The 25,694-nt window shown below is 40.7% G+C and overlaps 1 protein-coding gene across 1 annotated transcript; it reads right to left on the reverse strand.

Moving 5' to 3' along the window:
• Nucleotides 1-12,147: 12,147 nt before the first annotated feature.
• LOC110899693 lies at nt 12,148-15,595 on the reverse strand. Its single transcript, XM_022146581.2, has 3 exons — nt 15,344-15,595; nt 12,989-14,469; nt 12,148-12,516 (listed from the first exon to the last, which is right to left on the reverse strand). The coding sequence occupies exons 2-3, from the start codon at nt 14,462-14,464 to the stop codon at nt 12,388-12,390; spliced, it is 1,605 nt and encodes a 534-aa protein (XP_022002273.1). The 5' UTR covers nt 14,465-14,469; nt 15,344-15,595; the 3' UTR covers nt 12,148-12,387.
• Nucleotides 15,596-25,694: the final 10,099 nt, after the last annotated feature.

The following is a 25,694-nucleotide window of genomic DNA, read 5'->3' on the forward strand; positions in this document are numbered from 1 at the left end:
TGTCTTCGAGTCTTCAAGTGTGTATTTTGTAACGCCTAAGGAAAGACGCGTGCATAATTTAAGACAAAAGAATAAGATAGAAGCAAAGTTGGAAGAAGTTGTAACATTTAAGCATGACAAACAAGAATGGTCAATGTTTGGGACTTAAACTACAGATTAGGTCAAATCATGAAAATTCTACCTAATTCCCTATAGTTATGGCTCTGATATCAATCTATCACACCCCAACCGATGGCGGAAACATCAGGGCGGGATGAGGACGAGATTGCTCGAGACTTCATAACACTATTTGCGACAATATTTAATCAAAACCGATTTCATTTCATTGATAATAATTCAAGTACAATATTTTGAAATCAAAGTACAACATTTAAATTGAAATACAACAAGTACTACAAGAAACAAAAATACAACAACATATTCTAGCATTCTAAGTATGTATCTAGCTAACCCTACTAGATTTCATCATCATCTATGTCATCATCTTGCAACATGTTCAAAGTATAGTTCAATAAAAAATGTATTGGCGAGTATACAAGTTTAAATAATCGGATAAGTATAAAAATGAGTTTTATACAATCAACATGGCAAAATTGTTTTCTAAAATTAACATGCGATTGACATGCAAATATAAATGTCAACCCAAGATTACCGCTAGCGTAATCATATCGTAGCAACGATAGGACCGTTCTGTTTTAACTTAACATGACCTCAAGAATACGGGCGGTGCGTTACTCCTATAGTGCTATACATGTTAAGGGTGGCTCGTACGAAGTTAATGACAAGTATACCACATAAGAATGTTCCAACACGTATGAATCAAAGAATAACGTATAAGCATGTATGGATGATTGTTTGTTTGTGATTGCATAAAGTATGTGTGCTTGTGTAATATTGATAATGTAAACAAGTTGCACCCAAAAGTGTAAAACGTAGAAAAGCTTCCTTTGTTAATCCGCGAGTTGCTGAGTTGAAATAGGAACACCAAAGTTACCATACATGGGGTAAACGAAGGTGTGAGTCATTGGAGTTGAACGGAGGATTCAGATTTGGAATTTAAAGTATAAAAGTATGACTAAACAGAAAATATATCTCGTCTGGGCACTCGTTGTGACACTAAGTTACTGTGATTTCATGGGTTCCAGATTTTGCCCATTAGAATCAGCAACGAGGAACTCCGAACTCAAATAAACGGAAAACCGAAGCATCACAACACTGTTCGTGCGAATGGGAAATCCCTTCGTACGAAAAGAAGTCTGTTCGTGCGAACAGAGTCTGTTCGTGACTTTTAACCATTTACCGGTTAGCGTTCTGATTTCAGTTTAGATTCTACGTAAAATACTTATATAGTAATATTATTAACAGTCCAGTATGTCATGTAGTTCACAGAAGTCATGCATGGAGGTATAAACCTCATTATATGTTTCACCAAAGCACAAGTTTGTTAACATCGCTAACTGATGTGTGTAAAATGCAACATATAAATCACATCAATTAAGGCATAAAACTAACCCTTTTTAAGTACTAATGTTGGAAAAAGAGTGTTTTTGTCTTCCTTTTGTATTTTCAGGATGAAATGAGCTCAAAATCACAAATGAAGCAAAAAGACAACTAATTCTACCATAAAATACAAGAAAAGGAACAAAAGTGGACTGCCCGGACCCTCAACGGCACCTCCCAAGGCAAAGGAGAAGAAACAGAGTCTGAACACGCCCCGTGTCCAGCGAACACGGGGGCGTGCCCAGGAAGCAGCAGAAAAGACAAACCAGTAGAAGCTTCCATTGCCCACCACGGGGCCGTGTCCAGCGGGCACGGGGGCGTGGTGAAAGTACAGCAGGCGCATTAATTGTAATTCGCAATTACAATTAATGAGGAGAGAGAGTGTCAGGCGAGCACGGGGCCGTGTCCAGCCTTCTGTTCAGCCTATAAATAGAGGAGCTTGGCTTCATTCTCTCTCATCCCTTGGCACACCACCTCTCTCACACCTCATCCACCACCCACCACCACCATAACACCATCATCCACCACCATCATCCATTGTCCATCGTAGAGTGTGTGAGTCGTCTCGGGATCCAAGATTGATCGTAAGAGTTCTTGACAATCAAGGCCATGTTTGCCTAAGTCTCTTACATCACTTGGTGAAGACAAGTGTTTAGTATAATACTTTTTATTTTTAATCTTTTGCACTTTTTATTTGGTTTTGTATTAATGACTTTAATAACTAGTTACTTATGTTGAAGGTGATCTTTCCTTATCGTTTGTCCGTGGTGTCTTGGCATTATTTTACTGTCTATATAAAATAAAAGATTTTCACCATTCATATCTCCACGGTCTATATGGAGGTATGTTGGCTACCTGGTCGGGGGTTAAGGGAACGGTTTGGTAAGGGTCTTGCCCTTGTTCAGCGTTTAGAGGTCCTGCTTGGGACCTGGGTCAAATTTAGTAGGATCTCCTTCAATGCCCATAGGTATTGGATGGCGGGGATCCAAACTCTTTGACCCCCTCATAAGTTAACTACTATTAATACTATAACCCGGCTATTTAGGACTGTATCCCTGCTGACTCAGACTACTTAGCCGAGGGTAACGTCACCGCCAAAAGCGGGGCCTACCACAATTTGCATTAATAACTTAATTCATTATCTTTCAATAATCCGACCCTTTAGGATTGTATCCTTGCTGACTCAAACTACTGGGTTGAGGGTAACGTCGCCTTCAAAAGAGGGGCCTACTACAATAACTAAGATAATCTCTTAAACAAGTGCAAAAGTGCGAAAATAATCAAAGGTTATACTAATACACGTGTCGGATCCAAGTGATTCATCTTGTCTATCTGTTTTTATTTTATTTTTATTTTCAGCATTTAGTTAGTTTTTATTTTTCTTAGTTTAAAACATTTTTCTAACCTTTTTGATTTGATTAGACGTTGAGGATAAACCGGTATTAAAAGCTCTTGTGTCCTTGGACGACCTCGGTATCTTACCAACACTATACTACGTCCACGATGGGTGCACTTGCCCATATGTGTGTTTAGTGTTAGTAAATATCGTGTTTTATAAATTTAAAACTTGGTTAAAAGTGTAAAAAGGGGCTTAAATATATATCTAAAAACATATATACACTGACACGCACCAAGTTTTTGGCGCCGCTGCCGGGGACACAAGGATTTTAAGAAAGTTAGGAATCAACGGCCTAATCATATTTTTATTTTTCTTTAATTTTTTTTTTAGGATTTTTCTTAGATTTTTAGCTTCTGCAGAGCTCAACACGGAGCCGTGCCCGCTGAACACGCCCCGTGCTCAATCATTGGAACTGGCAATCCTGTTTTAAGTCAGACAGTAGGCTGAACACGGGGCCGTGTCCACTCAACACGCCCCCGTGCCCAAGATTCAGTTGCTGAAAACAGAACCGTTAGATCCCGGCGGTTGGTAATTTCTGACACAAACATGAGTGATAGTAATTCTTTTTACTTTCGGCACTCTTATGGTTTGTGGTGTCGAATATGTGGGGGCGAACATGAGGAATTAAAATGTTTTTTCCTCACTTATAGGCCCCACTATATAGACCCACCGATTCCTTGTAACCTTAAGAGGGGCGAAAGTAAAAATAAGCACTATTTCTCCCTCGAATGCGCCCAGCCAGATATTCTAGGAGAAATGCTCCTTGACGAGCTATTTCAACTAGAAGAACTACTTCTCAATTGGTCAAAAGAACTCAGGAAGGATTTTTTAGATCCATCCCAAGATGATGACCATGAGGAAATGTTGGAACCGCATTCCGACAACCTCGTTGCTCCCGAAAATACCTTCTTACCTAGAAAAGACGCGGACGATAGTCGTCCCTGTGTCGATTGTGCCGTGAAGGACTCCCCATCGACTTCGTTCGGTGCATACATAGACCTGAGCGATTCGGCATACACCTTCTTTAACGAGAGCCCGGGAAAGGGTTGGACTTGTCCACCTAGAATGAAAATAGGAATTACCCTCACCGACAACCTCTTGCGTTCTCGCCTTAGTATAGGACAATTAAGGTATCTTAGGCACTTTGGGGTTGTTCCAACAAGTCAAGAGCCACCCGATATAGATTAGCTCCTTAGTAAAGACAAAACTTCATAAGACAGCTTTCCGACACGGGGCCGTGCCCGGCCAACACGCCCCCGTGTCCACCAAAAGATTCCCCTCTGATCAGAACGTCAGAATACGGACAAACTGTGTCAGAATTTCATCTGCACACGGGGCCGTGTCCAGCGGACACGGGGCCGTGTCCAGCAGGCTGTCGTTTTCTATAAATGCAGCCAAAAATCCTGCACATTTGGACCAACTTGGGGACAGAGATTTGAAGGAATCTTCTCTCAAACAATCCTAGGTAAGTCTAAAAGAAGTTTTCAACAACCCATCTTGTCCTTTCCTCTTCTAGACATTTCCTTCTTCTTCATCTTTCTTCAAGAACTACCATGAAAAGTTTGAATTTTCAATCTTTGTGGTAGGGAACAATGAGTTTTGATCATAGAATCTTGGTAAAAACATGTTATGTAACATTGTTTAAAGTTATTTACTGTCAAAAAGCTTGCATAAACTCAGAAAATAACTTAAAAACCCAAGATTCCTTGCTCCAAAATTCTGCAGAAAGATGAACACGGGGCCGTGCTCAATGAGCACGGGGCCGTGTCCAGAAACTGTTTCGTCATATAAACTGCTTTTGGTTTATTTTTCGTAGAATGGCGAGCGAAAACAGCGAAACATCATCCGTTCATTCCTCAAACAGCCGAAGGGGAAGGAGGCCTTCCGTTGAAGCTACACTTGTGCACTACGTGATAGCGCTAAGGGAAGCTCTCGACGAAATGACGTCAGTAGAGGAGGTCCTCATTGACCGTATTAACGATCTTACAATGGGACTTGAAAGCAGCTTCCAAGAGATTAACCTTTTGCACCAAAGGTTAAACATTTTGGTAGCACCCCCTATGGAACCAGTCCTTCCACAACAAGACTGGAACTTGGCACTCGGTGTTAACAACCCTACCGGGTGGGGAGACTTTCCCGCAGAACCTCCTATGGAAAACCCACAAGAAGTTCCAGCGGAAGTTGAAACTCCTCAAACCAATGCAAACGAGCCCTCTTTTCTCCTTCCAAGGGAGGTAGAGGAGTGGCTTGCCAACATATGAGGAGAACCGCACCCGAAAGGAGGAGTTCTACAAAGCCTTATCTAACCAAGACTAGTATCTTCTTGGAAATTTTGCGAAATTAAAATAAAAACATAGGGCTAGAACTCCATAAGTTTAATATCTATGTAATTTTTATCTTTATGTAATGTCTCTCTATTAGCAATGTTATGATGGTTTTTAAGATTGATGGTTGTTTTGAGCATAAAACACACTCATGGTGGTAATGGATGAAAAAGGGAACGAGAAAAATGGAACCATGCACGAAGAACATAGCAACCCGACAAAAATCTCCATCACAGAAGGCTCAACACGGGCCGTGCCCAACCAACACGGCCCCGTGCTGAGCCCCTGCAGAAAATCACCCAGTTCAAGTAACTGGACACGGGCCGTGTTCAGCGGACACGCCCCCGTGTCCAGGCTTCTGTTTCAATTCTGTAATTTTTGTTACTGACACTTGACCACGGGGCCGTGCCCGGTGAACACGGGGCCGTGTCCAGGATGCCAGTAACATAAATCTTTGCTTTTTAACACACTTTTATACATTCTAATCAACCAAAAATATTATTTTTGGACACATTGAGGACAATGTGTAATTTAAGTGTGGGGGGGGGGGATGCTAAAACCTTGAAATTTTGCAAAATCCTAAACACAAGCCTTACACAAAACTCTATTGGAACCGCTAAACACCCCAATTTTTTTCAAAAACTTTTTCATTTTTTTATTTATTTACTTGTCTTAGTTTAAGTTGGGAATAACAAGTTCTAAAAAGGTTATATTTTTACAAGTTTACAACCGATAGCGTCGTGATAAAAAAAGGAACCAACATAAGAAAATTATGAAACGGCATAACAAGTCTAGTTTAAAATTCGATTATATATGCTTGGTCACATTAAAAACCCATTCCCACAAAAGTGAGTTTTGAGCCTTTATTGAGCATAAAAATACACATATTTAGATTAAATGCTCATTTTTCGTTTCTTGTGTGAATAGCCGCTCGGTCCTTACAAATCTAGAACTTGCCACGACGATACATTCCCGGTCCTTACCAACTTAAACCCAAGTAAGTAAATGACGGAGGCGTTAGGACTAACCATTTTTTCTTTCAAAACCATTATTTTTCATTTTTTTTACCTACCCAAAATCCCCCTAGATAGCCCCTTTGAGCCTAAACCTTTCATTTCATTACCCCAAAACCCTTTTTACCCACCAAAAACCTTTTTATTTATTTCTTTTAGTAACAAGTTCGCTTTTTCGTAAACTCACCTTTTTATGTGACGATTGAGAAAAAAAATGATGAAGTCAAAAACAAACAAAAGCTATAAAAGCTTGTTTGGAGAAATACTTCAAAATAAAAAGTCACTAAAAACAAGGTACTTCACGAAAACCGACGCTTGTTACGATTTTCGCCCTTTTTACTAACCACTAACCAACCACCCACCTTTAAACCCAAGCCTTCACCCAAAAAGTCCTCTTAATATTTACAAAGGTAAAAAGTTAAAAAGGAGGAGGATTGATTGCTTGGCAAGCCTATGGAAGACGTAAGTTCCGTGCCGCTCTCGAGTGATTCACTAAAATATACACCTTCGGCCGAGTGTTGAGTGATCTCCCGTGAGGTATGTGAACTTGTATATAAATGGAATTTTAATAAGGCATGCTATGCCCAAATAAGTAATTCATCTTATGAAAAGTTCAAAATAAATCATAACGAATAGGATTGTAAATAAATAAAAATAAAACCTATGAAAACCTTGGATTCCCGACACTCTAGGACAAGCTAAAAAACTTCTCTTCTACCTATTCCATTTGGGAGTGTAAGCCACATTTAAAGAGTTTTGCTTGAGGACAAGCAAAAGTTCAAGTGTGGGGGTATTTGATGTGTGTAAAATGCAACATATAAATCACATCAATTAAGGCATAAAACTAACCCTTTTTAAGTACTAATGTTGGAAAAAGAGTGTTTTTGTCTTCCTTTTGTATTTTCAGGATGAAATGAGCTCAAAATCACAAAAGAAGCAAAAAGACAACTAATTCTACCATAAAATACAAGAAAAGGAACAAAAGTGGACTGCCCGGACCCTCAACGGCACCTCCCAAGGCAAAGGAGAAGAAACAGAGTCTGAACATGCCCCGTGTCCAGCGAACACGGGGGCGTGCCCAGGAAGCAGCAGAAAAGACAAACCAGTAGAAGCTTCCATTGCCCACCACGGGGCCGTGTCCAGCGGGCACGGGGGCGTGGTGAAAGTACAGCAGGCGCATTAATTGTAATTCGCAATTACAATTAATGAGGAGAGAGAGTGTCAGGCGGGCACGGGGCCGTGTCCAGCGGACACGGGGCCGTGTCCAGCCTTCTGTTCAGCCTATAAATAGAGGAGCTTGGCTTCATTCTCTCTCATCCCTTGGCACACCACCTCTCTCACACCTCATCCACCACCCACCACCACCATAACACCATCATCCACCACCATCATCCATTGTCCATCGTAGAGTGTGTGAGTCGTCTCGGGATCCAAGATTGATCGTAAGAGTTCTTGACAATCAAGGCCATGTTTGCCTAAGTCTCTTACATCACTTGGTGAAGACAAGTGTTTAGTATAATACTTTTTATTTTTAATCTTTTGCACTTTTTATTTGGTTTTGTATTAATGACTTTAATAACTAGTTACTTATGTTGAAGGTGATCTTTCCTTATCGTTTGTCCGTGGTGTCTTGGCATTATTTTACTGTCTATATAAAATAAAAGATTTTCACCATTCATATCTCCACGGTCTATATGGAGGTATGTTGGCTACCTGGTCGGGGGTTAAGGGAACGGTTTGGTAAGGGTCTTGCCCTTGTTCAGCGTTTAGAGGTCCTGCTTGGGACCTGGGTCAAATTTAGTAGGATCTCCTTCAATGCCCATAGGTATTGGATGGCGGGGATCCAAACTCTTTGACCCCCTCATAAGTTAACTACTATTAATACTATAACCCGGCTATTTAGGACTGTATCCCTGCTGACTCAGACTACTTAGCCGAGGGTAACGTCACCGCCAAAAGCGGGGCCTACCACAATTTGCATTAATAACTTAATTCATTATCTTTCAATAATCCGACCCTTTAGGATTGTATCCTTGCTGACTCAAACTACTGGGTTGAGGGTAACGTCGCCTTCAAAAGAGGGGCCTACTACAATAACTAAGATAATCTCTTAAACAAGTGCAAAAGTGCGAAAATAATCAAAGGTTATACTAATACACGTGTCGGATCCAAGTGATTCATCTTGTCTATCTGTTTTTATTTTATTTTTATTTTCAGCATTTAGTTAGTTTTTATTTTTCTTAGTTTAAAACATTTTTCTAACCTTTTTGATTTGATTAGACGTTGAGGATAAACCGGTATTAAAAGCTCTTGTGTCCTTGGACGACCTCGGTATCTTACCAACACTATACTACGTCCACGATGGGTGCACTTGCCCATATGTGTGTTTAGTGTTAGTAAATATCGTGTTTTATAAATTTAAAACTTGGTTAAAAGTGTAAAAAGGGGCTTAAATATATATCTAAAAACATATATACACTGACACGCATCACTAACAAACCGGTTGGTCATGAATATAAGAGAAAGTAAATAATAAAGTAAGTAAACACCAAACAGCCGAACAAGGACAACTCAGACGTGTCATTCCCAACATGGCAAGTGTTGGAGGCGAGGCGGGGTTAACTTATTCTAGGTCTAGAAGACTGTTTGGGTGTTCCTTTGCAAGTTCAAGTGAGGCGGTGGAACTAAATTGAAAGCCAAAGCTTTCACGATTCACACTCTGTTAAGCACAAATTGTCCATATTAAAGATGGGAATCTGAGATAACATCCAACGCCTAGAATTTTGTAGAAACAAGAGTCAATATAGTCCCTTCGCGCGAACAAGCTTTCTAGTCGCGCGAGTGGGCTGTCCATTCGTGCGAGTGGCTCTGTTTTGGGACGAGTTGGTTCGGTTTTGTTTGAACAAACTCGTTTCTTGGTTGGAATCAGCCTCAACACTAACCCACAGCTATAGACTTAGCTTGTGAGCTCGGTGGGTTCTAGATTTTGCCAAGTTTCAACATCAGAAAGTATTTTATAAAAGTTTGAAAAAGTAGAACTTTAATCTTGGACCTCAATGTGGTGAGATTCTCTTTAGACTACCCAAGTAAGTCTGTGAAATCATCTAGAGGATATCCAAGTTGTGAAGTTTGAAGAAAAGTATAAAAAGTAGGAGAAATGTTGAAGCTAGTGAGCTAAGACTCACTTTGGAGCTTCTGGAGTGCCTTGTCCAAAATATTCAAGTGTAGCGAGTTGAGAGAATTTGGGTGAGTGGAAGGTGAGAAATGAGCATGAAGGTTCGTATTTATAGGCGAAGGGGATGCTTGGTGCAACATGAATTGGGACAAAGAGGTCATTCGCACGAAGAGGGTTGGTCTCTTCGCGTGAAGAGAATGGCCAGTCGCTCGAAGGATTAAATTTACCATTTTCGCATCTTTTAGCCGGTTTTAAGTGTTTTAAGCATACAAGTGCAATGTATATGTGTATTGTATAAATAAATCCATGTATAAACCGATGTTGCATGTATTTTAAGTATGAGTTCGCGTATATGAGCATGTATAAATGTTTGCACGTATCATAAGTATGTAATGAGTATGTATCATGTATGTATAACACAATGTATAAAATGATCGAGTTTTATTATGATCAAAGCCTCAGATTACAATGCTTGGAAAGGAAAAACGAATACAAAGGAAATACAAGTTTCCAAAAATAGAAATACAGACTTTATAACTAAGAAAAGTTCCAAAATGCGGTGCGTTACAATAATGATGAGATTGCTTTTGAAGATAACTTGATGGCTGATGCTGAAGTTGATGAGAATGATGGTGAAGGTGGAACAAAGATTGAAACAGAAAGCCAAACTGCTGAACGAATTGATGAAAACAAATGTTAAGTGTGAATCATCCTCATACAACGACATTTGAGCGAATATCTAATGAGATGTAAGAAGACCCTACAACAGATCTTCATCGTAGGAAACGTAGTAGAAGAGACCCTAGGATCAGCCGTGACACGACTAGAGTTTCTAGCACAAGCCCTAAAGTGAATATTCCAGTGTTTACGGAATCACAGCCCATTAACACTACTGGAACAGCTGTTAGTGATGTGTTCATTGAGTTTTTGTCCAACCGTAAATCTACCATGTTCATGCCTGCTGCCAAAACTGGAGAAGGATCAAGCAATACTCCTTCTGATGTTGACGTGCTTAAGGCAGCGTCTTTGTTAGCACAAGCTGTGAAGATCATGCTAATGTAGACAAACCTGATCAAGAGAAGGTTCATGAACCTGTTAGCAGTCTTGATAGTGAAAATCTGTTTGGTGATGTAGATGCTGGGGTGTTGATGAAAAGAATTACAGCTCTTGAAGAAGATAAGATCTTTAAGGGTGCTCTGATTGTTAGTTTATTGGAAGAGATTACACACAAAAATCAGCAGATTTAAGATCTTGAAACAAATCTAGGATCTCTTTCTACTGTGGTGATGGATTTGAAACAGAAGTTGGAAAAAAAGTTTGGGAAGGATTTTACTGAACCCAGGATAGAGTATACTGCAGCTGTAAGAGATTAACATGACATGGAACGTGAAGAAGCTCTAAACAAGTATATAGAAAATCCTCCACGTACCGCAAATCAACGGTTGAAACAGAAAGAAGTTATCATGAGAAATGTTGGTAGCGAAAAAGATTATGGGTTTCAAGATTTGCCTGATAGATATGTGGTTACTACTAGAAGAGATCGATATGATAGATATGGAAATCGAACTGGAATCAAAAGTTGGGCATATAATGATGAGAAGGGGATGCTTTTGGTTACAAGGAAGAATGGAAATGTTGAATATTATAACTCTGCCAGTTCGTTTGAGTCACGGACTGCTGTTGATCTTCGTGAGTTGAGTCATGCTCCTTATTATGACCAATGCAGGAATCCAAACTGTAAATAGGATGGAATTTCTATAACAAGATACAGAAACAAGCATTGGTGAATTTCAAGGATATGAATCTGCAGAAATCGTTTGTTAAAGTGCATAAAGATGTGATTGAACCTTTCACTAACAAGCCGCTGAAGACAGTGATGTGGCCTCTAACCAAACGAGCAAAGACAGTTCCTTTACTTAAAGATCTTCCTGATGACAACCTGCATGAGTTTAAGTTTTGGATGTATGATCCTGTTTCGGGTCAAGCTGTCATAGTGTGTTAAAATGATGAATTCTGAATTATTGATATTCGTGATCTGATGCGTTTTGGTGAAAATGATATTCATTTGCTTGGAAGATCTTTAATTCAGAGTGATCCATAGTATGAAGTATGTATAAGGGCGTATACTGTTGGAGTTGCTCAAATTATAAATTTGAAGATGTGGTCTGGAAAAAGAGGTCGAGTTGAGATGCAGTTGTTTGGACCCCACATTAGAAACAAGATATCTGATGCACAGCTGAAGAAGAAACCAAAAAGTAAAGATTAATTAGTTTTCCACGACAACATAAATCTAGGAGGATATTGTAAGGGTATAATTTAGTAGGTTTATGTTTGTCTTGTATAACTTGGTAGTGGGTTGGTATTGTGGGCTAATTATGATGTTTTGGGCTTGTCTAGATACTAGATAGAGTGTGCGGTTGGGCCATAGCCCAAATTGTAAATGGTTCGCCCTATGTATTATAAATAGGGGTTCCTAGGTCTTAGAGTGGTGGTTGGATGTGTGCGGTTTGCTCTTGAACGATTTTCTACCAGACAAGCTTATAGCTTGTGTGCAATATTAATATACAATCATTCTTCTTGTTTTTTTTGTGTTCACATTCAATTGTTTTCCGCACCTTTGATTGTGTTAGTGGTATTTTATGAAGATCGTTGGACTTACATTCCTACATCCCCACACTTAGGATACATTTATGGTTTTTTAGAAAACGATTTTATAAATACCGAGACGAAGTACTATTTGCACAATAAGATCTATAACCCACCATTATCGTTCTAACCAAAATGATACCATATTGTTCAACACATCCCATAGAACATCCCAATCCACCTCCTAACCCTCCCAAACAAATGTAAAGTTAACAATCATATCAAAAGACAAGTACAACAGACAAAATAGAAGATAAAGAAAAACACATGGACCTGATCGTGGATGCAACCTTGATCAGTGAGTGTTTAAAAAGAAACATACACTACCCATCAAACACCTAGAGGCGTATCATGTCCCGTACGGACCATCTCATAATAGCCTCTCAGCACTGCATCCATGCCATGCGGTTCATGCGAACTCGATTCTTCACCAATCCGCTGTTGATTCTGCCAGATCACCAACTTTTGAAGATCGTTGGACTTACATTCCTACATCCCCACACTTAGGATACATTTATGGTTTTTTAGAAAACGATTTTATAAATAACGAGACGAAGTACTATTTGCACAATAAGATCTATAACCCACCATTATCGTTCTAACCAAAATGATACCATATTGTTCAACACATCCCATAGAACATCCCAATCCACCTCCTAACCCTCCCAAACAAATGTAAAGTTAACAATCATATCAAAAGACAAGTACAACAGACAAAATAGAAGATAAAGAAAAACACATGGACCTGATCGTGGATGCAACCTTGATCAGTGAGTGTTTAAAAAGAAACATACACTACCCATCAAACACCTAGAGGCATATCATGTCCCGTACGGACCATCTCATAATAGCCTCTCAGCACTGCATCCATGCCATGCGGTTCATGCGAACTCGATTCTTCACCAATCCGCTGTTGATTCTGCCAGATCACCAACTTTTGAAACATCCTAGTCTCCTCTATTGCCTGAGACTGCCTATCAAACTTAATCCTCTTATATTCATCCCATGTCCCAAAAACTGGGGGCCTAGCTCGTATCACCGCATCATACATATGAAAATAATAAGGCGTCCTGAACATTTCCGGGGTAAACCCGGTCAAATATGGTTTCAACACTACTGCCTGCGGGGCACCTTCATCTTCATTCACATCTCTCCTTGGTTCTAACTCAACCTCTATATGAACACCCTCCTCAACACCTATATTAGCCTGAACATTAATCTCCTCATCCTCTTCATCCTCTTCCACATCTGATCTTTGTCCCTCTACATACTTATCTGGAACCTCATGCGTCCCTTGTACAGTCAATCGGTGTTTAGTCCTAGTCTTGGAATGCATCCACCTAGACGACTTAGTGAACAACTGCATATTAATTTTTGTTTGCTTCCTTACAAACCCCCGAACCCCCTTAGGGATGGATCCTTGTTTTTTCAACAACAAAGATAACAATCTAGCATGAGGGATCATCATCCTTTGTTCCCTCTCTCTTGCCTCCCACACATTGTACATGATAAGGTGCTTGGCTGACAATTTTGGGGCACCTGTAATTAAAGCTACAAGTACCAACATTTCAGGAAAGCGTACCTTACCCAAATCACTAGTACGCGGCATAACATTGTAGGTTATAAACCGTATAAGGAACCTAGCCATAGGACGTAAATAATCTGTTTTCAAGGACCACTTTGTCAAATCAACCCCCGGGGGTACCTCAAATAAACTTCTAACTCTCGTTTTCCATCCTTCTGTCTTTGTTTCATCCGCCAACTCCGCATCCTTAGGATATATATACGATCCATTCCGAGTAGCCTTAGTATCATACTTACTTATCTTTTTTATCTCTTTGAATGACAAAACCACTTTCACTCCATTAACCTTCCCTATCAACTGAGTGGTAACCGGTGGATTATTTCCCTCATCCTTTTCTAAACTAGACATCCATTCTATAACTTCATCCATATAGATATCATCCTCGCCGGTAAACTGTAGAAAGTCAACCCAACCTAATTTCTTGAAACACTCTTCTATACCAAATGCACGAAAGTCCTTCAAAATTATAAACTTCTCACATAAAAATAAATCTATCCTATGTTGTGTACTTTGTTTTAGCTTCCTACGATACATATCTGCTCTATGTTCAATAGGATACCTAGATAATCTCTTTGATGCGTCCCACTTCGGTATCCCATCCTCATCAAACACTAATTCCACCTCATCATCATTTCCGTCTTCCTCTTCTACTTCTTCCTCCTCACCTGCCTCTTCTCCTTCATTTATTTCTTCTTCCTTTAGATTCGAGCCACCCGGCTCCTCCACAACAAGAAGTTGCTTCTTTGCCTTCTTTGAAGCCCCATGAGAAGGTTCTTCTTGTGCCTTCCCTTTCTTATCCACTCGAACACCTGTACGTGCCATTTTACCTACAATAATCAACAACTTTCAAAATCAACAACATTTTCCTAAACTTGGGTAATTGATTAATTATATATCTTAATTGCTTTAAAAAGAGTTTAAATCTAAACAAGATACCAATTGCAATTAACCAAGACGATGAAACTTTCAAACATTTTAACGGCGTTTCCATCTATCTACATTTTAACAAAACATCATCAAGTATATATTATATGTAGGTAACGAACTAGTGAACTACTAAAGGATATTTAATTTCTCACCATTTCAAACATAACCCTTAAACTTGATTATAAACAAGCTACCCCTTTAGTAACTCTAACGGAGTCACAGAGGGTTGTGGGGGTTATGTAGCAATAATGACTTCCAGGCGCTAGGGGTGTGATTTTCTACACGACATTCGCAGGTTTGGGTTTAGTCTAAACAGGTTCGGATCAGTTTTAGGTAGAACCTGCGAACCCTTTTAGCTAAAAATGGTCGGGTCCAGGTCAACCAGGTCGGGTTGGCAGGTTGACCCGTTCAACCCATTTATACTATATTATATTTTTTTACAATATCTTTTATGTCATAAATTAATTTGAGTGTTTATTTTACGTCATAATATAATTATAATTATAATTATAATTATAATTATAATTATAATTATAATTATAATTATAATTATAATTATAATTTATAATCATAATGATGATTTTCTAACAAGAATCCAAATTTCATCAATTTAAGCAACTATCCATCATCAACAAATCAAATAACGACCCCAAAACTAGCTAATTAACTCATCAAATATTCAAGTTCCCACCCACATTCAAACATGCAAGTCCAAAATCAAAAGATAATAACATAATCTGTAATAATCACGCTAATAGAGAGTGAAACACGTACCTTGTTGAAGAATAAAACATATCTAAGCAAGAAAACAAGAAATCTTGAAAACCCCCAAAAAATTCGTCAAAAACCCTTCTTGAATCCCCCAAACCGAGCTCTAAATCGAAATTCTACTTGGTGGGTTTTGTTAGACTCGAAAAACCACACAAGATGCAGTGAAAAATTGTTTAATTTCGTTAAGATTTTAGAGACTTATGATAGGGTTTATGTTTAAGTTTTGGAGAAGATGAAGTTGGTAAGAGGGAATGAATGTAGATGTAAGTTTAAAAAGTCAAAAAAAAAAAATTATAATTGGATCATTATTTGAATCGGATATGGGTCGTGGGTTATTTGGTTTCATGCGGGTCGGGTCTCGAGGTTGTTTGTTGGGTGAGGTTATGGTGATTGGGATTATTTGATTGTAAGTATAGGTGTAAACAAGCCGGATTGAGCTCGAGCTCGTGTCATCATGTTTTTATGAAGCTTGAGCTGAGCTCGGTTCGAGCCTACTTATTTGAGCTCGAGCTCGGCTCGTGAGTAAAACTCAAAGGTTGGGCTTGGTTTGACTCGGCTCGAGCTCGTTTCAATATCGTTTAGCAAGGCTTGCTGATGAAACAATGGTTAACCGGGCCGGGTTAACACACTAGTCTCGTCAAGAAGGGTTAATCCCTTCCTCTCGAGGATCGCTGGCTGGATCACCGGTGGTTGATCTCCTGCACAAGGAAACAAGCCGTGACTCGTAACAAGGAGGATGGGGTGCGGGGTGCTCCTTGTTACCACTCTCCGGCGTGAGAATCAGTAGTTTGCTTGAGAAGCAAAGTAAGATAGTAGTAGTAGTGAGAGAGTTGTGAAGAGATACCTCAAACCTGGTTTGGGGTTGGTATTTATAGCCGAGGAGTGAAGGAGGATGATGATGGATGGACTGACGACGTGCTGCACCTTTGCAGGTGTGTCAGGCTTGTCGGTTGTGCAGGTTACGCCACGTCAGTCCATTGCTTACGTAGCTCTGACAGGTAACTGCCATTGGTGCCACTTGCACTGTGGTGTCAGTCCCACTTGTTGGGTGCATAGGACGCGGTGCAAGCCGCATCGCTGCATGCGGTAACGTCTGAAGTTACCGCGTCTCCTACTTGTGATCAAGGAATACGCGAGATGCGGTGCTAGCCGCATCGTCGTCCGCAGAAACTATTTGCCTGCATCCCTTGTCGTGACGAAAATGCCCATATGGTGCGGTGCCAGCCGCACCGTTATGTTCATCTTCTTCTATGCCTAAGGTAAGGCTTTCTTGTATTGATAGAAGTGTTCACTGGATGCGGTGCGAGGCCGCATCGCTGTGAATACTTCTATTTTCATACACCAGGTGTGATGCTATGTCGCATCACTCTACCGTTCTCATGTTCCATGTAAGTCCTCCTTCATTACTAGATAGATTGGATTCAACCCTTGTGCCGACGCGTTCTTGCATGGGCACAAGTAGGTTGTTAGCTAGTGAGGGTTTTGATAAGGGTAATGGTCACTCGCGGTCGATGCTGACGCGAGATCTGGGACCATACCCCTTCAAGTCCCCCCAGTCTAGTGTTGCTGTCACATACAAGTTGTATGTGGGAGGAGTACTGGACTATGGTGTTTGGAAGGTAGTTTGGAGTCTGGAGAAGATCCTAGACCATGTGTGGTCTGTTCTGTATGTAAATCAAGCTGGAGGTCTGGAAGGGTCATCTGACGCCTCTTCCGTATCGGTGAAGGAATTTCGTCTGATGCGAAATTCTCAGCCGATTTATGTCACCAGGTGGCTTGCCACCTGTTGTTGTGCCGAAGGTCTCTTGGAGACTTTGTTAGTAATGCTGCACAAACTTCGAACCAACCTCTGAGATGGTGGTTTGAAGGTATGCACAGGTTTTCAACCTCTGAGAGGTGGTCTTGTCTTCAAACCAATTGTTGAATTGGTGCATGAAGAAGAAAAGAAACTTTTGGATTGATGCGTGTCAGTGTGTATATAATTTTAGATATATTTTTAAGCCCTTTTTACACTTTTAGCCAAGTTTTAAATTTATAAAACACGATATTTACTAACACTAAACACACATATGGGCAAGTGCACCCATCGTGGACGTAGTATAGTGTTGGTAAGATACCGAGGTCGTCCAAGGACACAAGAGCTTTTAATACCGGTTTATCCTCAACGTCTAATCAAATCAAAAAGTTAGAAAAATGTTTTAAACTAAGAAAAATAAAAACTAACTAAATGCTGAAAAATAAAATAAAATAAAAACAGATAGACAAGATGAATCACTTGGATCCGACAAGTGTATTAGTATAACCTTTGATTATTTTCGCACTTTTGCACTTGTTTAAGAGATTATCTTAGTTATTGTAGTAGGCCCCTTTTTCGGAGGTGACGTTACCCTCAACCCAGTAGTTTGAGTCAGCAAGGATACAATCCTAAAGGGTTGGATTATTGAAAGATAATGAATTAAGTTATTAATGCAAATTATGGTAGGCCCCGCTTTTGGCGGTGACGTTACCCTCGGCTAAGTAGTCTGAGTCAGCAGGGATACAGTCCTAAATAGCCGGGTTATAGTATTAATAGTAGTTAGCTTATGAGGGGGTCAAAGAGTTTGGATCCCCGCCATCCAATACCTATGGGCATTGAAGGAGATCCTACTAAATTTGACCCAGGTCCCAAGCAGGACCTCTAAACGCTGAACAAGGGCAAGACCTTTACCAAACCGTTCCCTTAACCCCCGACCAGGTAGCCAACATACCTCCATATAGACCGTGGAGATATGAATGGTGAAAATCTTTTATTTTATATAGACAGTAAAATAACGCCAAGACACCACGGACAAACGATAAGGAAAGATCACCTTCAACATAAGTAACTAGTTATTAAAGTCATTAATACAAAACCAAATAAAAAGTGCAAAAGATTAAAAATAAAAAGTATTATACTAAACACTTGTCTTCACCAAGTGATGTAAGAGACTTAGGCAAACATGGCCTTGATTGTCAAGAACTCTTACGATCAATCTTGGATCCCGAGACGACTCACACACTCTATGATGGACAATGGATGATGGTGTTATGGTGGTGGTGGGTGGTGGATGAAGTGTGAGAGAGGTGGTGTGCCAAGGGATGAGAGAGAATGAAGCCAAGCTCCTCTATTTATAGGCTGAACAGAACGCTGGACACGGCCCCGTGTTCGCTGAACACGGCCCCGTGCCCGTCTGACATTCTCTCTCTTCATTAATTGTAATTGCGAATTACAATTAATGCGCCTGCTGTACTTTCAACACGCCCCCGTGTCCGCTGGGCACGGCCCCGTGGTGAGCAATGGAAGCTTCTACTGGTTTGTCTTTTCTGCTGCTTCCTGGGCACGCCCCCGTGTTCACTGGACACGGGGCGTGTTCAGGCTCTGTTTCTCTTCTCTTTGTCTTGGGAGGTGCCGTTGAGGGTCCGGGCAGTTCACTTTTGTTCCTTTTCTTGTATTTATGGTAGATTTAGTAGTCTTTTTGCTTCTTTTGTGATTTTGAGCTCATTTCATCCTGAAAATACAAAAGGAAGACAAAAACACTCTTTTTCCAACATTAGTACTTAAAAAGGGTTAGTTTTATGCCTTAATTGATGTGTTTTATATGTTGCATTTTACACACATCAAATACCCCCACACTTGAACTTTTGCTTGTCCTCAAGCAAAAACTCTTTTAATGTGGCTTACACTCCCAAATGGAATAGGTAGAAGAGAAGTTTTTTAACTTGTCCTAGAGTGTCGGGAATCCAAGGTTTGTATAGGTTCTATTTTTATTTTATTTACAATCTTATTCGTCATGGTTTATTTTGAACTTTTCATAAGATAAACTACTTAATTTGGCATAGCATGCCTTATTAAAATTCCATTTATATACAAGTTCACATACCTCACGGGAGATCACTCAATCACTCGGCCGAAGGTGTATATTTAAGTGAATCGCTCGAGAGCGGCACGGATTTACATTTTCCATATGCTTGCCAAGCGATCAATCCTCCTCCTTTTTAACTTTTACCTTTGTAAATATCAAGAGGTCTTTTTGGGGTGAAGGCTTGGGTTTAAAGGTGGGTGGTTGGTTGGTGGTTAGTAAAAAGGGCGAAAAATCGTAACAAGTGTCGGTTTTCGTAAAATACCTTATTTTTGGTGATATTTATTTTTGAAGTATTTCTCCAAACAAGCTTTTTGTAGCTTATGTTTGTTTTTGACTTCAACATTTTTTTTTTTTTTTTTTTTTTTTTTTTTTGATCACGTAAAGGTATGTTTATGAAAAACCGAGTTTGTCACTAAAATAAAGGTGAAAAAAATGAAAAAGGTTTTTAGTGGGTAGAAAATTGTTTTGGGGGTAATGAAATGAAAGGTTTAGGCTCAAAGGGGTTTTCTAGGGGGATTTTGGGTAGTAAAAAAAAAATGAAAAATAATGGTTTTGAAAGAAAAAATAGTTAGTCCTAATGCCTCTGTCATTTACTTACTTGGGTTTAAGTTGGTAAAGACCGGGAATGTATCGTCGTGGCAAGTTCTAGATTTGTAAAGACCGAGCGGCTATTCACACAAGAAACGAAAAAAATGAGCATTTAATCTAAGTATGTGTATTTTTATGCTCAATATAGGCTCAAAACTCACTTTTTGTGGGAATGGGTTTTTAATGTGAACAAGCATATATAATCGAATTTTAGCTAGACTTGTTATACCGTTTCATAATTTTCTTATGTTAGTTCTTTTTATCACGACGCTATCGGTTGTAAGTTTGTAAAAATATAACCCTTTTATAACTTGTTATTCCCAACTTAAACTAAGACAAGTAAATAAAAAATGAAAAAGTTTTTGAAAAAATTTGGGGTGTTTAGCGGTTCCAATAGAGTTTTGTGTAAGGCTTGTTTTAGGATTTTGCAAAAATTTCAAGGTTTTAGCATCCCCCCCCCACACTTAAATTACACATTGTCCTCAATGTGTCCAAAAATAGAGTTTTTGGTTGATAAAAGTGTGTTTAAAAACAAAGATTTGTGTTACTGGCACTCTGGACACGGCCCCGTGTTGACCGGGCACGGCCCCGTGGTGAAGTGCCAGTAACGAAAATTATAGAATTGAAACAGAAGCCTGGACACGGGGGCGTGTTCGCTGAACACGGCCCGTGTCCAGTTACCTGAACTGGGTGATTTCCTGCAGGGGGCTCAGCACGGGGCCGTGTTGGTTGGGCACGGCCCGTGTGGAGCCTTCTGTTAGGGAGATTTTTGTCGGTTTGTTCTGTTCTTCTGCATGGTTCCATTTTTTCTCGTTCCCTTTTTCATCCATTACCACCATGAGTCCATAAATCATAAAAACCATCATAACATTGCTAATAGAGAGATTACATAAATATAGTTAATTAACTAAGGGATACATAAGGTTATCATAAAGGTTCTACTTATTTAGGAAAATTTCGGGAATAGCTTCCCGATGTAGAAACATTCTTCAGCTCATGGCTCCTAGGTTCTCACTCAAAGCCATTCTTCTATCTCCCTTGAGAGGTAGAAGGTAGCTTCATTCTCGTCGGTATCTTGAGGAGGAGCGCTTACCGGGACTCCTTGCACTACCCTTGGTTGCGATACTTGGTGCAAGGCGTGCCATTCTGCTGGAATGATAACCTCGGGTACCACATTCCACGCCCTGTGTGTAATCACCGGAACCAAAGGCGGGGAAGCAAGAAGGTTTATCCTTTGGTGCAGAAGGTTTACTTCTTGCAGGCAGCCCTCCAAACTTATCGTCAGATGATTAACGCGATCCACCAAAGCTTCTTCTACACTTGTCAATTCGTCCACGGCTTCCCTTAAAGCGTAAACGTAGTTTACTAGGGAATCCTCTGCGGTGGATGATCTCCTTCCATTTCGGTTATTCCTTGAAGATGCTCCGCTGTTCCGGCTGGCCATTTTCTGCGAAATAAGCCGAAGAACTAAATTTTTACAAAACAGTACCTCGAACACGGCCCCGTGCTCAGTGAGCACGGCCCCGTGTTCACTGTCTGCAGGAATTTTTTTTTGTCTATTGGTTCTAGGTTTTTAAATTATTTCTATATACTTTCGTCGTGTTATGAGCTTAGATAATTTAAAAACACAGTTATGGAACTAACTTAGACAAGAATCCATAGCGAAAATTCCTACAAACCTTGCATAGAAGGTTGGAATCATGGGTTTCCAAGCTTCCATGGAGGTAGGGTTTGAAAAAAAATTTTGGAAGAAGAGGAAATGAACAAAAGTGGAAAAGATAAGATGGTCCTTAGGAACCTTCTTTTGGTACTTACCTAGGATGGTATATGTGAAGATTCCAGGGATCTCTGCTTGGTGAAGTGGTCAAAAATGAGCAGGATTCAGGCTGCATTTAAAGAAAACGACAGCACACTGAACACGGCCCCGTGTCCGCCGGACACGGCCCCGTGTGCAGAGAAAATCCTGACACATTTTGTCCGTATTCTGACAGAATCAGCAGAAAATCTTCTGAGCGAACACGGGGTCGTGGTGACCGGACACGGCCCCGTGTCGGAGGACTGTCTCGTGGAGTTTTGTCTTTTCTAAGGCGCTTACTTATATCGGGTGGCTCCTGACTTGTTGGAACAACCCCAAAGTGCCTAAGATACCTTAATTGTCCTATACTAAGGCGAGAACGCAAGAGGTTGTCGGTGAGGGTAATTCCTATTTTCATTCTAGGTGGACAAGTCCAACCCTTTCCCGGGCTCTCGTTAAAGAAGGTGTATGCCGAATCGCTCAGGTCTATGTATGCACCGAACGAGGTCGATGGGGAGTCCTTCACGGCACAATCGGCACAGGGACGACTATCGTCCACGTCTTGTCTAGGAAGAAAGGTATTTTCGGGAGCAACGAGGTTGTCAGAATGCGGTTCCAACATTTCCTCATGGTCATCGTCTTGGGATGGATCTAAGAAATCCTTCCTAAGTTCTTTTGACCAATTTAGAAGTAGTTCTTCTAGTTGAAATAGCTCGTCAAGGAGCATATCTCCTAGAATATCCGGTTGGGCGCATTCGAGGGAGAAATAGTGTTTATTTTTACTTTCGCCCCTCTTAAGGCTACAAGGAATTGGTGGGTCTATATAGTGTGGCCTATAAGTGAGGAAGAAACATTTTAATTCCTCGTGTTCGCCTCCACATATTTGACACCACAAACCATAAGAGTGCCGAAAGTAAAAAGAATCACTATTACTCATGTTTGTATCAGAAGTTACCAACCGCCGGGATCAAACGGTTCTGTTTTCAGCAACTGAATCTTGGGCACGGGGGCGTGTTGAGTGGACACGGCCCCGTGTTCAGCCTACTGTCTGATTTAAAACAGGATTGCCAGTTCCAATGATTGGGCACGGGGGCGTGTTCAGCGGGCACGGCCCCGTGCTGAGCTCTGCAGAGGCTGAAAAATCTAAAAAAAAATCCTAAAAATTAAAGAAAAATAAAAAGATGATTAGGCCGTTGATTCCTAACTTTCTTAAAATCCTTGTGTCCCCGGCAACGGCGCCAAAAACTTGATGCGTGTCAGTGTGTATATAATTTTAGATATATTTTTAAGCCCTTTTTACACTTTTAGCCAAGTTTTAAATTTATAAAACACGATATTTACTAACACTAAACACACATATGGGCAAGTGCACCCATCGTGGACGTAGTATAGTGTTGGTAAGATACCGAGGTCGTCCAAGGACACAAGAGCTTTTAATACCGGTTTATCCTCAACGTCTAATCAAATCAAAAAGTTAGAAAAATGTTTTAAACTAAGAAAAATAAAAACTAACTAAATGCTGAAAAATAAAATAAAATAAAAACAGATAGACAAGATGAATCACTTGGATCCGACAAGTGTATTAGTATAACCTTTGATTATTTTCGCACTTTTGCACTTGTTTAAGAGATTATCTTAGTTATTGTAGTAGGCCCCTTTTTCGGAGGTGACGTTACCCTCAACCCAGTAGTTTGAGTCAGCAAGGATACAATCCTAAAGGGTTGGATTATTGAAAGATAATGAATTAAGTTATTAATGCAAATTATGGTAGGCCCCGCTTTTGGCGGTGACGTTACCCTCGGCTAAGTAGTCTGAGTCAGCAGGGATACAGTCCTAAATAGCCGGGTTATAGTATTAATAGTAGTTAGCTTATGAGGGGGTCAAAGAGTTTGGATCCCCGCCATCCAATACCTATGGGCATTGAAGGAGATCCTACTAAATTTGACCCAGGTCCCAAGCAGGACCTCTAAACGCTGAACAAGGGCAAGACCTTTACCAAACCGTTCCCTTAACCCCCGACCAGGTAGCCAACATACCTCCATATAGACCGTGGAGATATGAATGGTGAAAATCTTTTATTTTATATAGACAGTAAAATAACGCCAAGACACCACGGACAAACGATAAGGAAAGATCACCTTCAACATAAGTAACTAGTTATTAAAGTCATTAATACAAAACCAAATAAAAAGTGCAAAAGATTAAAAATAAAAAGTATTATACTAAACACTTGTCTTCACCAAGTGATGTAAGAGACTTAGGCAAACATGGCCTTGATTGTCAAGAACTCTTACGATCAATCTTGGATCCCGAGACGACTCACACACTCTATGATGGACAATGGATGATGGTGGTGGATGATGGTGTTATGGTGGTGGTGGGTGGTGGATGAAGTGTGAGAGAGGTGGTGTGCCAAGGGATGAGAGAGAATGAAGCCAAGCTCCTCTATTTATAGGCTGAACAGAACGCTGGACACGGCCCCGTGTTCGCTGAACACGGCCCCGTGCCCGTCTGACATTCTCTCTCTTCATTAATTGTAATTGCGAATTACAATTAATGCGCCTGCTGTACTTTCAACACGCCCCCGTGTCCGCTGGGCACGGCCCCGTGGTGAGCAATGGAAGCTTCTACTGGTTTGTCTTTTCTGCTGCTTCCTGGGCACGCCCCCGTGTTCACTGGACACGGGGCGTGTTCAGGCTCTGTTTCTCTTCTCTTTGTCTTGGGAGGTGCCGTTGAGGGTCCGGGCAGTTCACTTTTGTTCCTTTTCTTGTATTTATGGTAGATTTAGTAGTCTTTTTGCTTCTTTTGTGATTTTGAGCTCATTTCATCCTGAAAATACAAAAGGAAGACAAAAACACTCTTTTTCCAACATTAGTACTTAAAAAGGGTTAGTTTTATGCCTTAATTGATGTGTTTTATATGTTGCATTTTACACACATCATGGATCAATCTCTGAGATCGGGATCAAAAGTAGTTGATGCTTGTAAGTGCTTTGCTCAAGCTCTATGTTCAGCATCTAGTCATGAGATGACGATCCCTTTTTTGTTGGGTTTTCGTGTTCGTCGTCATAGCTCTCTAGTAACCGCACGTCCTTTGCGGTTACCTCGTTGCGTCATTGTTGGCCATGTTTGGTCGAACAATGTAGATTTGTACTATGGGTAAATAAACATGGTCATAGGCAAGGGTATGCCCACCATTGTTTATTCTATGCGGCCCATAGTCGGGCAAACAAAGTCATAAGCAGACTTGTTACCGCTGTTCGGATGCTTGCTGTTCGACAAGGGCTCGTTTAGAGCGCTTATCTGCGTTCGTTTTGGAGCCACTTACCTTCCCGCTCCAATACCGAGTTTGCCTTAAAGTAGCTTCGCTCGGTGATGTGGAGTTAGCTTGGCTCTTCTGTAGCAACCAGTCTGCGGAAGCTATGGTTATGTCCGTAGCTCCTCGTGAGTGTCTGCGGTTTTGCATTACCATATTCGCTCGAAGCGGGTGTGTTGCTCGGATGTAGCTCTTGAAGGTTCAAGAGACAGGGTTGCTGATGTGCGCGCGCGTACATTCCCTTCCTTCTTTATGTTAAAGAAGGTGTTCATGTACCCTCTGCGGTTGTGAACCGGACAGGAGGGATTTGAAGCTTGAAGAGAATGAAGGCAATGCGGTTTACCTGTGTCTGAGATGCGGTTCAGTCCACCGAACAACGCTGGTTCTGAGCATCTGACACACCTGAACGGGCTCGTGTGTGTCATGTCCGCATATTCCACGTGTGCTCGTGGGTAGTGCGGATAGGTATTATACCCCCTTATAGTGTAGAGATATATATTTTTACCTATTTTTAGGGGTATGTTAAAAAACGACATGCGGTATGGGTTATGGTGCGGTATACCAGAGAAACCGCATGCCGCTTATAATTGGATAATGTAGTCGCTTTTTGTTGCATACGTGGCTGATCTCACGTGTGAGTTGGTGGAAGTTGGTGAGATCTTCCTGGCATGTGCTGAAATGAAAGGACGTTTGCACTGCCCGAGGCATTAAATGCACTGTAGCAAAGAGTGTAAACGTCTCTTATGTCAGGCGCGTGGGCGGCCACGCGCGCGTG

This window comes from Helianthus annuus, chromosome 13 (genome assembly GCF_002127325.2).
Source record: "Helianthus annuus cultivar XRQ/B chromosome 13, HanXRQr2.0-SUNRISE, whole genome shotgun sequence".
NCBI lineage: Eukaryota > Viridiplantae > Streptophyta > Magnoliopsida > Asterales > Asteraceae > Helianthus > Helianthus annuus.